The sequence below is a fragment of the Eleginops maclovinus genome, chromosome 6 (genome assembly GCF_036324505.1).
Source record: "Eleginops maclovinus isolate JMC-PN-2008 ecotype Puerto Natales chromosome 6, JC_Emac_rtc_rv5, whole genome shotgun sequence".
Classification (NCBI taxonomy): Eukaryota; Metazoa; Chordata; class Actinopteri; order Perciformes; family Eleginopidae; genus Eleginops; species Eleginops maclovinus.
Window position 1 is genome coordinate 11,451,803 of NC_086354.1, and position 15,094 is coordinate 11,466,896.

Sequence of the window (15,094 nt, forward strand, 5' to 3'; positions counted from 1 at the left end):
GGATTTGCCCCTCTTTGTATACCTTTCCCACTCCTTAAGGAAAACTCCTGCCAGTCTCCCACTCACATTTCCCCTCTTAAATAAGTACTTTTCCCTCTAAACTGTCTGTCCTGCATCTGGATATGGGTTCAACCACGGATTCGAAGCCTACATTGGTGGAAGTACTCTCATTTAACCCAAATAAAAGTGTACAGTAAAATATATATAATATAGTCAACTTGATACTACTGCTGTGAAAAGTGCCTATACTATTGGCTTTTAACTCTCCTGTATTCCTTACTAAATACTGGGGTTGTTTTAACAATCACTATTGATAGTGAATATAGTAAAATTGAAAACATTTCTCAGCACAAAAGTAAACAATTGCTATCTCGTGGTCAGGTGTCCATATTGACATGTCAACAGTGTTTGTTGTTACTGATAAGGCTTCAGGATGCACTACCTGCACATATACAGTATGATAAAAAAAAAGTGCTCTGCGTATCGTAGCAGAAATTATATTATTGCAGCATTTACACGTTTTAGGCTGATTTGAAACAAATAGCTAAATGAAATGTTATTCAATGTAACATAATACCATTATCATTTTTCTATATTATTATTGCCAAGGGTTTATAACAATGGATTGAAAGATGAATTTATAATGTGTGTGCAATGTCAATCACATATTTACAAGTTCTAAATACGTTTTGGGAAATTGGCTGTGCCCTATACTACAAATAAGTGACGTAAAAAAATGTAATTGAATTAAATTAAAACTAAAAATCATTATCTTGTTCGTAACACTTAGAAAGGCTTGGCTCATTTGTAGCTAAGGCAGTAGCAATTACAATGTTGTGGCTTATTAATTGCTAAGGTACCTGGAGTATTCCTGAATAAAAGAAATACTCTTACGGTAAAAACAGCATACAAGAATAATGGGGGACAGCAGATGTCAGTCTTTGCATTAGACATTTTATTGTCACGGAAGACATACAACCAAATAACGTTTGGAAACAACCAGCTGCAACAAACATGATGAAAACAAGGCAATAAAACAAGAAGAAGCAGAGCAAATAGGAATTATTAAAAAAAAAAAACATACATAATAAAATGCACATCAATTTTAGAAAGGGAGTGTTTTTCTAAACTGTTTTCGGAAAAGGAACAATAGTATATCCTACACGTGTAGGAAAATCGTCACATAAATATTCAAAGGAACAAAGATGGGCAATAAAACACATTAAAGAGACAACACAGCTTAGAATGTAAATTATATAAATACAAGACTTTATATATAAACATGGACTGGGCGAACATTTATAATGAAGTAAAGTAAACAAAATACACAAAAACTTTATATAATACATAACACTTGACATGGCCTGGATGACAGCCTGGATAGTGCAAGAGCGTGAACCTTAGTATTCGTGTGGCACGTCACTTCCGTACCACATGACCATCCATAAAAATCCATGGCGGCGCACTGTTCTGCACGACTTGCAACAAGAGCAGCAGGTACTCAGATAAACAATCACTGTCCACACTCTACAGACAGCTAACAGCAGCGGATGCTTGCACTACACATGTCTTCGTGTTACTGATAGATAAAATACTTCTTTAACAAATACATTAAAACACGACAGCAGCTCTAAGATTGTGTCAAAGAGTGGCGGTGTTTTACCTACTGTTAGCCTGCTAGCTAACGTATCGTTACGTCAAATTAACCCATGTATCCCGACTAAGTAAGGGGTCAGAATATTAGAAAACACCCCTGATTATTATGCAATCCAGTACAACACAAACAACCCCATGAAGACCTCCTTGTGAAAATGTGTGACACTTAGTTGAAACAGTTGTCCAGACTGCATTACATTGTACAGGCGTACCTTATAAATTGACCACAAAGTGTACGTTGCAAACAATTAGATTTTACTCGCACCCAATTGAACTGGATATTTTCCTTTTTGCCTCCCAAGTTTCCATTGAACAAAGTGTACATTCTAGATAAATTATTGTTGGACCGCTTGCCAAAGTTTATTTTACATATAGAATTGTAATAATAAAGTATACTAGTGTCTACAATGTCTTACTTCTTATGGCATGTAATGTGTATAGCAAAACTCTTTATTTGTACAATTCAATTGAGATGTCATAACCTACTCAAAATTATATTTTCGTTACAGAGAAATGAATGAAACAATGCAAATAGTACAATTACACCAAGTAAAGTGTGGTCTTCATGTAATGCCAGTAGCCCTGACTTCTGATCACATGTTTAATTTTATTCTATGAAGGGGATAACATATAACAAAGTCTACCTTGTCGGTGTACTAGAGCTCTATGTCCAGGACATCCCATGTACTTGCATATTTGAGGATGTCCTCGTCGGATATGGTTGAACACACATGGTCAATGTTGTTTAATTGATTCAAAAACATTTGTGAAGGTGGTTCCCAGACAGCCCTATCGTAAATGTGCTATTTCTACCAACCCTTCTATCTTCATTGTCTTGCTTTACTTTTTTCCAGGCCTGGGTGGTTTTCTGCAGAGGGTTTGCTCTTTAAGAAGCTGTGGAATTCCCACAGCCCTACTGTGTCAGCAACATCGCCACCTCTTCTGGAGGAAGTGGAAAAGTTCTCAAAATGTAGTTCGCCCAGCTACTGTTCGACCTGCCTATGCAGTACCTAAGGTAAGGCCCCTCATGATTTTCTAGCCAGTCAGCTCAAATATCATATTGTCGTTTAGTTTGTATCTCTAAATAATGAGTCCTTTGATTTCCCCACCCTTTATACTCTGTCTATCCCCCCCTCCCTTACTGTAGCACATTGTGCAGCCTGTCTATGTAGCTAGTGGGCTCGTCCCGGAATGGCCAGACTACCTAGAAATAAAAGACCAAGAGCAGATTGATGGCCTCGCCAGAGCGTGTCAGTTGGCCAGACATGTACTGCTCCTAGCTGGACGCAGCTTGAGGGTAAGCACCTAATTACAACAGGGGGCATCTATGAATTTCTAACATCAAAAACAATGCTCCAATCTTGATCTGTGACTTCCAGGTAGGTATGACAACAGATGAAATAGACTTCATTGTGCACCAAGAGACGATCAAGCACAACGCCTACCCATCCCCCCTCAGATACGGGGGTTTTCCCAAGTCAGTCTGTACTTCTGTGAACAACGTGATCTGCCACGGGATACCTGACAGGTAAAAGCACAGTGTATCACAACCTTTAGATGATGGGTGTCCAAACGTTTTCATGGAATAAACCTTTTTGTCCTTTGTCATGAGCCTTTTTATTTAAGCGACTATCATAATAAGTGAGTTTAAGGGATTTATACAGTAGGAACTTCATTTGAATACATTTAGTGAGCTAAATATAATTAAAAAATGATCTCGAGTCACATAAATTAAGATGTCCTACTAACACACCCTATTTAAATCAACACATCTTTATTTGTATTAAAAGGTCTAAAATGTTTAATATAAGGAAATGTTAATCTGGAAAAAAAACCTGTCTCAAAAGTAGAACACATTTAACCACATGCAATATGATGTTGGTTAAGTTTGGAAATAGTTTTTATGCAAAAAAAACCAAATTATTTTTGAACAGAATTCTTTGTCATACCATTTGTCTGCTTAGATAAATATAATAAATACAGAATTTTAATATAGTTGTATATTATAAGCTGAGGTACTATGGTGACGCCCAGTATCAATTACTATAATTACGCAGAAGTGATATATGGTTAAGGATATGAAAGATTCTGCTTATGTCCTGCAGTCGGCAACTGGAGGACGGAGATATCATCAACGTTGATGTCACTGTGAGTTGATGCCTTAACAGACTCAGAAACAAACTCAAGACATTACTGCAAACGTTACCAAAACATCACTGACCTCTGCCTGCTCCTTACAGGTGTATTTAGAGGGTTACCATGGTGACACCTCAGAGACCTTCTTGATTGGCCAGGTGGACGAGGTCGGGCGGCGATTGGTGGAAACTGCCAGGCGCTGCCGAGACGAAGCCATCGCTGCCTGCAAGCCGGGTGCACAGCTCTGTGTTATAGGAAACACTATCAGGTACACACAATGTACATACATGTAAAACTAAATATGTCAAAAATAATCACATCATTCATTCTTATGTTATAATAATAAACTAAAAAATAAAGCTAGAACAAAAAGTGTGAAAAATATTGTTAAAAGTGATAAAAACAATATCTTTTAACAACAATAACTAAAGTGAAACTTTAATGGGTGAGTTAAATCAATAAACAATTAAATCAATTCATTTCAGTTTCAACTTTAAATATACAGGAAGTCTGTTTCCTTGACATTCCAGGAGATGGCGCTATGCCGCAATATTAAAAAATGTATGAAGCATTGTTTTTCACATGGAGCCTACTCTTGTAGACATAAATACCAAGAATGTGATTTAAATATTGTAGTAGATCAAATGCCATTTAACCAAGATGTTTAGTTCATGGCTTATGTTAACAAACAGCCATTTTCTCCTGAACATGAATGAGAAAGGGATGTTGATTACCAAAATAAAAGATTTTAACATTTTACCCATTCTTACACAGTTCTCTACCCATGTATTTTGTAGCTACATACTTCATAGACATTATGCCTGGCCCTAAGAAAAAAAACTATGACTAAACAGGTAAACTAAACCCTTCTGAAAAACTGAACTAAATTAGCGAACAAACTCTAAAAACAAATAGAAAAAATCCAACTATTCATTGTTTCTAAAATGCCAATTGATATTTCTTATTCTTGTGGCAGTGAAGTCGCGCATGCCAGTGGCTTCCATGTGTGCCCTTATTTCATTGGACATGGAATAGGTTCCTACTTTCATGGCCATCCTGAGATTTGGCACCACGGTAAGTTTGAATGAGCCTTTGTGAGATGTTATCACATGTGTGTTTTTGCATGCAGACTCTGCGTTTTCAATATTTTCTTTGGGATTGTATGGGTTCCTTTAATGTAGCATGTACTGTCTGGAGAGAATGTATATGGAATACTAATAGTCTTTCAGAAGCGGCTCATACTTGTCTAGTGTGTAAGTCTATGACATTAAAAAGCTGTAATCTGGAAACCTTGCCAAAAGTCATTCTTAATCATTGAAGAGAATAATCTTTTTCTTTATTTCCAGCAAATGACAATGATATGGTGATGGATGAAGGGATGTCTTTCACAATAGGCAAGGGACTTTTATTCTTCTACAGTATATCCACATTTAGATGCCACCGTATATAAACCTGGGGCTAACATCTCTGTTTCTTTGTAGAGCCCATACTGATGGAGGGGTCTGCAGAGTTCAGGATACTGAAGGACAAGTGGACTGCAGTTTCTACAGACAATAAAAGGTACATGGTGGACAACTTCTAATATTTTGGCTCTGTGTTTGAGTAAAAAATATTTTCCTGACCCAATAGTTTACAAGCTAGTACCATTATAGCACATAAAAGTGTTAAAACTAGAACTGCATAAGATATTGCACGGCTTGGGATTTTTTTAAATTGAAATGTGTGATGTTACCCTTAGTCTCATGTTTAATTTATTCAATAAAATAAAGAATTTCCTTTCAATTGTTAAGAGTTCATCAAGAAATATGTTGTATTTAAGCAGTACACTGAATGCAGCAGAAAGGAAGATCTGAACACCCTCTTATCATTATTTTATAACACAAGTATTAATGTAATGATGAAATTCAAGGTATCTTGTTTTTTTCTTATATGACGCAGACGTACATTCAACAAATCACTGTTTGGGTCTATGTTTTACCAAATTAACCAACGGAAGTTTCATTCTCGTACGAATTGTTCCTCTTAAAGCTAACACGTGTTGTTTTCCTAATTGACATTCATGCAGGTCGGCTCAGTTTGAACACACGGTGGTCATCACATCTGACGGGGTGGATATTCTCACCAAACTGCCAGAAGAAGAAATTCTAGACTTGAATAAATGAGACTGCTCACGCCAACAAGTTAGGAATTTGTTTACCTCAAAAAGATCACATGGTGATTCACCTGGACAGTTAACGCCTCTACCTGTAAAATGTATGAAAAATATTTGTTTTCTTATTTTGCTTGTATTTATTAAGTAAGGACAACACGTACAGTATCTGTATTTTTAGTTAGGGTGTTTTTTTCACCCTAGGTTTTAGCGTACACAGAGATAAAGTGGCTACTGGTGCATCGTGTTACCCCAGCAGAGATCTATGCATGTCTTGAGTGTTAGAACTGTCACTTTTAGAAACCCCATTTGTCAGTCTGTTCTATTGCTATCCATCAGCAGCTGACCAGCTGATACATTGGACAATGGAAGTTGATAATGATTTGTGACAATTGAGAGGGACTTAAATGGAAACAACCCGAGTAATGCCTTGGTGTTGATGTCTAAAATCCAAATTCGCCCGTTCACTTAAGAAATTAAAGACTTGCATCAACCAAACACTGTAAAATATTCTTTCTGTTTTACCTTTCATGCAATCATTTAAGTGTTTCATTGTATTATCTCTAACTATCTCTCATAATAATGGTCTAAATCTTTCAAAGATTCCTCTACACTGTAATGCATGTAATTCAGTTATAGGAAACCAAATCATGTTTGAAACATCTGACAATCCATATTTTTGGAACTTTAGAATCCAATATTCTCTATTTCATAAAAATACAAATCCCCACGAAAATTACATTAGCAATAACAGTGGAAAATAAACTCAGTTGTAGGATCTTAAAACAAGCTTCAGGGTGTTGTGTAAATGTGCTCATGACATTTTATGCACATTTCTACGACTGTGTTATGAAGTATAACCAGTAGAGGCCAGCAAACATTTAAATAATGTTTTTTTTAGCATGTTGTAGCAAGCTCAGGCTTCACATCCCCCCTCATGTCTGTCCAGATGAGCAGAGGCACAACACACCGCATCTCCCCATCAAAAAGCTGTTTGTGTCACATAACCATACAGAAAGCACTACTAGATTAATTTAAACCAACTATTAACAACATTGGATTGCAGGGCCTGAGGCAAACCTTATGATTAACCACTCATGGCCGTCCAATGACAAGGGTTTTTCACAGTATTACCCAAAGCACTTTCCAAAGCATGACAGAACTTGTTCATTAAAATGTGCAAAAACAAGAGGATCCACAGCATTATACTTGTTCTAATGCTCTAGTTCATCTCAACTATCTATATATTTTGTCCAAAGGTGAATTTAATGAAGGAAATAACATGTGATCAAATATCTCATAGGGTCTTTCTCCTTAATTCACCATCTTTGTGTTTTTTACAGAAACCCTCCTGCATATTATCTGACAGCTCTTAGTTGAATAGCTAAAATGACAGGTTTGTTAATTGTCACAAATTAAATCTCGGTGTGCAGTGGTTATGTGATCATTTCTTTAGGGAGTGCTTTCTCTTATATGTGAATTAAGCACTGAAGTACATATGCTACAGAGGAAAAAATCATAGAAGAACCAATTGGATTCTAGCCAACAGGGTGTGTTTTCACTTCCTGCCAATGTGCTCTGTGTGCATGCCTGTGCCAGTTTGTAGGTGGGGCAGGAAAGGATTAGGCAAATAAAGGTGGATCAGCTAATCAAGAGTCTGGCAATGTCCAGCCAGGAAATTATTCATACAATTGTCATTTTATTTGACGGAAGACAAATGATGCTGCCGATAAGGATTGCTTATTTATTCACCTTAAATAAACTTGAGGGATTTTTAAACTGCAAAGAAAGACCTTCTGAAACATTGCAGTGAAGTGAACAATCTTGAAGCAATACAGTACTCCCAATGTGAAGTTCGGGCAGAGTGTAGTGTGTGTATGTTTGTGTTGGTGGGTGTCTGAAGGTGTGCAAGCTTCCTGTGAATCAGTAAAGGAGTCATGTAAAAAATGTTGAATGTTCTCCCTCCCTTATATGAATGATTTAATTTGAAACATAATAATATTAAAAGATGTATGTCAGCTGGAAGGAGAGAAAGTGAAGGCAGAGAGCAGAGGTTGAATATTAAGGGGAGTAGAGGTGGGAAAGATTTAGGGAGGAGCAGGGAGTGGTAGGGCGAGGTGTTGGATTGTGGTCATGAATCCTCTCTCTCATTCCTGTCCTGCATGTTGGGACTCATTCCTGCTCTCTCGCCTGCTCTTGGTTTTCAATCTTGAAAAAACACATCTTTAAAAAGGTGATAAGGTTCAATTAATTCTTCTGACTAATGAGGAGTTTGTTCCTACTTGACTATTCCAAGGAAATTTGGTGGAAATTTAGGCCATGAGCCAAAGCAAAACACATCAGTTGTTTGGTACAAATGTACAAAACTACAACTTTATATTAAACATGCAATGTAAGACTTGGATTTGGTGCATGAGCAAAAGTTTATTTTTAATTATAGTTAGCTGTGTTCCTATGGTTGCTTGCCAAATCCATGTAAGTGTGACATTTGACATCCATTGCTATAATGAATACTTTGTTTAAAATCTGTGTAAGAGCATTCATTCAGACGTCTGACACAAGATACATCTTCAGAATATAATGCAACGTGACATTACAGATATTAGTGATTTATTGAAAAAAATATACGGCGTCTTTGTTCATTCATGGTGGATGCTGCTTAGACGTCAAAACACTGTATGATGATATGTGATTTAGCTTTACGATATACCAATTACAATGTTCTGCTCCCCTAATGCTAAAGATTCAGTCACATGTGACGTTCATATCTGCCTTCCTGCATTCCTAATTTTGTTCAGTATGTGTAAGGATCTGTGTGTGTGTGTGTGTGTGTGTGTGTGTGTGTGTGTACATATTCACCCTCTATATTGTTCTGTAACTACTGGATGAGTAGAATAATGTGTTCTCCCACGTTTCCACATTCCAGGTGTGCATACCTACATCCCTGTGTATGAGGCTGAGACTGTTATATATCACACTTACCTGAGATTTCACTGAGGAGCTCTGCAGGAATTCTTGGTTACCTTGGTGACCTGTAAACTTTTGGCATTAACAAGGTGAGTTATCATTTTCAGACTAGTGAAGACAGATCTCTCTGACACATACACAAACGGCATGTCATGTTTTTGACTGAGCAACCCTCTCTGTAAGGACTTAGTCACCATAAGGCCAACAGCAGAGCTTGTCAGTAGGAATGAAATGTGCACTGTGCCGGGACATGCAGCTACAGGGTGATGCTGAAGGTGATTAAACACCTGTGGTCCTTGACACGAGGAAAACAGAAGAAACAAACCTTGAAAAGAATAGACTGTAGAGGCTGCACGTCTGAACAGCGAATGGCCTACTCTGAGCTAAGATGTCAGTATACTAACATGCTAACAATGACAATGCTAACATTCTGTACTAATGTTAAGCTGAATGATGTTAACCATGTTCACCATCTGTAGTTATTTTGGTCTGGGAAAAAGTTTAGGACACTTGTATGAGGGATGTGTTGGTGTCAATTTAACCCACATGGGCTACTATAGTATGGAAATGTTTTCTGAATTAATAAGTTTTCATGTAAAGAAAATGTTGCTCGTTTTTAATTAACAAAATAACTCTAAAACAGAAGAGAGGCTTTCATTAATTGAATACAACTGGATTAAACTAACAAGGGCCAGAATTGTTTTTTTCTATGAGGGTTTTTAAATAAATAAGAGCTTGTCACTGATTTTGAATTTTTTTGATAATTCAGAAAACCATGCAATTTCTTTCCTTTGAAAACTTTTCTCAGAAATCTGAGATGATAATCTTGTTAATTCATTAGAACGGTGCAAATATTTGTTCTCTCAAGTGAATGCATTAAGCTTCCGTAACAGAGTATGTGTATGTCACAAGTTACAGTTAATGTGCAGGAATGTATTTGTGTGTGTGTGGCAGAGGACGGTTGTAAACTCGAGTCACCAGACATGGTGCAGGGAGGGTTCCCTCTTGATTGACACTTACAAGGCGGAAAACTTTCACTTTTGAACTCATGACACTTTCACTGTGAGGAATGCTTTTTTGTCTTTTTAACACAATGGAAATATTTTTGTAGGAGTGATCTGGTGCTCCTCAGTGTATCTCTCTGGCTTTTGTGTGTCTCTTTGATCCTTTGACACCCTTCTTGGCCGTGCGTGGATGATATGCATCGCCTGAGGCAGCTCTAAAAGGTGTCTGATAAATGGTAACTGTCTGCTCTGTTGAATTCTGAGATTCCCACACTTTCACATAAACACACACTGGAGCACACTGCCCTCTGTATGGACTAGAGGAAAACCGGTTATGCTGCTCAGAGCAGTGTGTGTTTGTGTATGTCTGGGCCTCACTGGAGGGTGAGTAGACAATTAGGTGGGATCAGATAAGCCTGAAAGAAGAACAAGCATTTTATTACTTTAGTCCTCACAAACTTCCTTTCCAAAATTCCTTTGATTTGCTAAACAGGTTTTAGCAAAACAAAAACTTGTACATAATGAGATAAAGCCCCCACAGTGCCAAATATACCGATATGATTGTGATTGTTAAAAAACATTATCATATGTTATATTCATAATAGAGTGTCTTGATTACTGGACAGCAAGGTGAGTGATAAACATTGCATTTAGCTTTCCTGCTTTGACTGGACTCCTTCCTACAGAGTGTGGAATGTGTGTGTGTGTGTGTGTGTGTGTGTATGTGTGTGTGTGTGTGTGTGTGTGTGTGTGTGTGTGTGTGTGTGTGTGTGTGTGTGTTTGAATGTACAGTATAGTGCATGCCATGGACAAAAACAGAGGGAAGGAAGCTTTCTCCGTGGAGCCAAAAGTAATGGTGGAGGAATTTCCAAAACACTCCTCTCAAGTTCGCAAACAACGCAGTGTGTGTTTGGGTGATTACGTGTATTTATGTGTGTGTGTCTGAAACTGGTTCAACCTTATGTTGTATAGCTCTATCTGGCAACAAAAGCAGGCCATTATGAGGGAAGCTGTTTTGTTGTTCTGGCAGCTTTGAGTTATGGACTATGGGAATGCATCTGTGTGTGTGTGTGTGTGTGTGTGTGTGTGTGTGTGTGTGTGTGTGTGTGTGTGTGTGTGTGTGTGTGTGTGTGTGTGTGTGTGCATTCCTTAGAGAAAAGCTATGATTGTAGTGTTAAAGGGACACTTTTTCCATATTACACTAAGGATCAAATACATCAAATCAGATTTTTAAGCTAGATTTTGATAATGATCTGTTTTTGCATTATCCACTCTATTAACATTGTAATTCAATTCAACTACATACACTGACCAAGAGTCTACAGCTCTGTCAGGGTGTAATTATGCTAGGGTGCTTTGACATTAATGCTTATGTCAGCATGCTAACATGTTCACAACAACAATGCTAACATGCTGATGGGTTGGAGGTATCATTTTCACCGTCTTTGTTAGTTATGCAGGTATTTTCTGGTAACTTAAACACTTTGAACTGATTTTAAAACTAAAGTTCAGGGGTCACCAAAGCTGTTACAATTGTTCCTCGGGAACCATGAATGTCTTTACAAATTTCAATGACAACCCATCTAACCGTTATTAGGACATTTCACTCAAAACGACAAATGTCAACCTCATGCTGGCAGAAGAGGAAAAGTCAGGGAATCAAGTATGATTGAACCTCGGGGCACCATAAATGTCACCTCAAAAACGAATTGCAACCTCCTGAAAAGTTCATATTTAGCTATATTCATTTAATTGTGGCACAACAATAATTGTTTGTGAGAAGAAAGGTTATTAAAAACGTGTTGTTTTATGTTTCTGCTGCTTCATCCTGACATGTGAGCATTACGCAGTACTGTCACAGTGTTTTATTGTTTGCCTCTGAGCTGCTTTACTGGAGCAATAACTTTACTGTCTTTCTTAAAAGCGTAGGGAGAACAATATTTGCAACCCTATATTGCCTGGTGAAAATGGCATTTAAAAAAAATATCTATCCATCACAAACTTCACAGTGATACTGGTGTCAAAGAGAGATCCAAAAAGTGGTGTGTGGTGGAAATTCAATTTGTGATTTCAAAGTGGCATATTTATGTCCAGAAGCTAAAGTAAGGGTTAAAGACACACCATCTGAAATTATATTGGAGTTGAGTTGAAGGGAAAATTATAAGACATTACAGTACATCTGACTCTTATGAGCAAAGACAAACATCTACCTCGTCCTAAATCTGTCAGGGGAAAACCAAACAGAATGAAGGTCACATTTTCTCCCTCTGCACCTCCCTCAAGTTAGCTTACATCTTTCTGTAGCACACCTGGACCCACCAACACTCTGTCTACTGCTGTCATCTCACATTACATCCTCAGGCCTGGGACACACACATATACGGACACTCTCAGGAGGTAAATGTACAAAAGAGGGCTGCAAATTTCCCCAGGGTGTTACAAGAGATGACATCAATTACTCCTTATTTACTGTAATCAATACACTCATCAAGAAGGGTAAAGGATCTATTACTGCATCCGCTTTGTGTGTATCTTTATGTTTTAACCATGAGTATACGTTCTATAGAGGGTCAGGATCAATACTGTGAATAAGAGATGCCACATAGGGGAATGTTTATTAGACGTTTGTCCTCGCAATGTCACTTGCGTGCTAACTCATAGCTTTGCTTTCTCTTTATCAGCAGGAGACTAATCACACATGCTCAGAAATAAAAGCATTGAATCATGAATTTATTGGGTATTATACTTTAACTTGGTGTTAATAAATAAATAAATGCATAAAAACACACTATTTAACAGGAATGTGTTGACATGATTGGGTCGTGTAGATAAAGTTGTCTGTGATCTCATGATATAATTGACTATAGATATTAGAAAAATACTTTTTTCTACCAGTTGCCAGTTCAGCTATGAAATAGGAAGGAATAGTATATTTGGAATAGTACATTTTGACTTTTGTTTTCTATCTTAACAACAGTTAAATGAACAGATGTATACCACCTACAGTATATAGGATTGTTTTTTGACCTATTCCTTTAAGTTATGCTACAGCACAACATGTATAGTCTGGCCTGCTGTTACTTGAGAAGAGCTGCTGTCGACAGTCATTAATCTTCTGTCTGTCATGTGTTTTTGTTAGGTTGTTCTAGGTTTTCAGTTAAAAACAGGTTTTCATAATCAATAGAGCCCAGGGAAAGTCAGTTAATGTGCTGCTTGGTGCAATATCTCAGTCTTGGAGTTCAATGTGATTGTGGAACTGTGTGAGTGCGTATTTATCAGTATCCCCAGGCTATGTGTTTCTACTGTGTCATAAACAAACACACACACACACACACACACACACACACCCTACCACTCAGCTTATTTCGCCACACCCTCAGGTGAGTGTGCGTTTGTTTCCCTTAGTTTACCTGGAGCTGCAGCTTTAAGGACAATTACAGGGATGTGGCCCGGGCGAGTCTAGGCGCTGAGTTTTTGATATGTGTGTGTGTCAGAGAACATTGCTTTCGTTGTCATTCCTCTACTTTAGCACCCGGGGCAAGGTTTGTTCTCCTCTACTGTCGCAACACTGAACATGCTCTCCACGGAGCCTGACTCAATTCTTTGGTGGAGGTAATTTGAATAATTTGCAGTGTGTTCATCCATATATGATGTTTTATAAGGAAATCTCCTGTTTTAAAAGATTGATTAAAACTTTTCAGACCCTTTAGAAATAAGCAGTGGCTAATAGTAGCAACTTGTTATTACTATGGTTAAGGGCCATTAAGAGTTAATCATTGATTATCCATAAAATGATCAGGAAGCATATGCAGACATGTATTCAACCAATAATTTATTTCTTTAATAGTCTGTTCTCAAGCATCATATCTATACTATGTGTTTATTCAGAGTAGTTGGGAACTACTTTTGGATCATCCGCAGTTAATTATTGATACCTCAGCAGAATTCAGTGTGCCCTGACCATAAAATCATGACTGAATGTCGATACTTTCTCAACGCTAGCTGCAGTGGCCTTTTCATCAGTTTATGTGCAGGGAAAATGTGTGACCTTTATTTCCCCGGGGGCTATGAGAGGACAAGAGGAAAAGGGAGGATAATTATGTTGACAGGTTGTGTTGTGTGTGGTGTTGAGTTTAAAAAAAACAACACAATCAACAATGATTTTAGGCTGCCCTTAAAACCAGCAGTATAAGCCAACATCAGACAAAGGACGTGTGATATGTATGTTAATTAATTAGGGGTCCTACTGTTTTCATTATGTCAATATGTTTTCAAATGCACTTTGAGCATGGAAGTTTATTGTGAGAGAACAAACCAACTGTGAGCTAACACACCTCATCCTGCTGTTCTTATCAGTGATAGGGCCAATTCCTGTTCCTGGCCTTCTGCAGACAGAACCATAAACACCCCGCTGGCTGCTTACCTAGAACTGGGACAACACAAACTGACAGGGAAAACAACAAAGATGCAAAGAGAGTCAACAGGCAACTACAAAATCTAATATGAAACATCAAGGGTAATCTTCTGTTTTTATCATGTTGAATCACAAATCTGATCTGAACATGAACATTTCAGTGTGTTAAAGACCTGCATTTCAACCACATTCCCCTGGCCTTTCTCTCTTTTTGCATTCCCCTCTTGCGCCATTACTCGTTCCTTTTATACTGTACTGTATGTGGGCAGGTTCTTTCCCCCTCTCCCTTTCTGTCTGCCCTCTTTCTCAAAGTGAAGACAAAGCTGGTGTTGTATGCTGAAATGCTGTGTTGTGGGGACTGGCTTTGGGTCAGCGTCTCATGAAATGCCTTGAAAACCATCTTGTGAGGGAATGTGTTAATATGCTGGTGTGCCCAGTCTAGTCTGTGACTCATCGTATAAGTCATTACAAAAGACACAGGCCCTGTAGGTATAACATGTCATGATCTGAGGGAGAAAGGATTGTAACTCTAAATTTGACTTATTTCTAGTTTGGGATTTCTTGGCTTGTGGTTTGTAGAAGCCAGGTACTGTATTGCAAACACACGACTGCATATCTTAATTTCTTTCTGAAAATCAGTTTTTGTATCCCTGATTTTCTCTGTCTCCCCCACTCTAGATCACGATATATCTCTACTGATCATTCAAAGCTAAAAATAATTGACATTTGTATCAAAATGACTATATTGACAAACTTCTGAGCAAGAAT

The 15,094-nt window shown here is 37.8% G+C and overlaps 1 protein-coding gene across 1 annotated transcript; it reads left to right on the forward strand.

Moving 5' to 3' along the window:
- The first annotated feature begins 1,381 nt into the window (after nucleotides 1-1,381).
- Nucleotides 1,382-6,439, forward strand: metap1d (methionyl aminopeptidase type 1D (mitochondrial)). Its single transcript, XM_063884887.1, has 10 exons — nucleotides 1,382-1,497; nucleotides 2,511-2,671; nucleotides 2,804-2,953; nucleotides 3,036-3,184; nucleotides 3,762-3,804; nucleotides 3,897-4,060; nucleotides 4,769-4,866; nucleotides 5,139-5,186; nucleotides 5,274-5,352; nucleotides 5,858-6,439. The coding sequence occupies exons 1-10, from the start codon at nucleotides 1,455-1,457 to the stop codon at nucleotides 5,952-5,954; spliced, it is 1,032 nt and encodes a 343-aa protein (XP_063740957.1). The 5' UTR covers nucleotides 1,382-1,454; the 3' UTR covers nucleotides 5,955-6,439.
- The last annotated feature ends 8,655 nt before the right edge of the window (nucleotides 6,440-15,094 follow it).

Bases quoted from the DNA above. Each gene is read 5' to 3' on its own strand.
- metap1d (XM_063884887.1), top strand. From the start codon at position 1,455: ATGGCGGCGCACTGTTCTGCACGACTTGCAACAAGAGCAGCAG. The intron at 5,187-5,273 runs GCAAGGGACTTT...GTTTCTTTGTAG, and splicing joins AGGGATGTCTTTCACAATAG to AGCCCATACTGATGGAGGGG. The intron at 5,353-5,857 runs GTACATGGTGGA...ACATTCATGCAG, and splicing joins GTTTCTACAGACAATAAAAG to GTCGGCTCAGTTTGAACACA.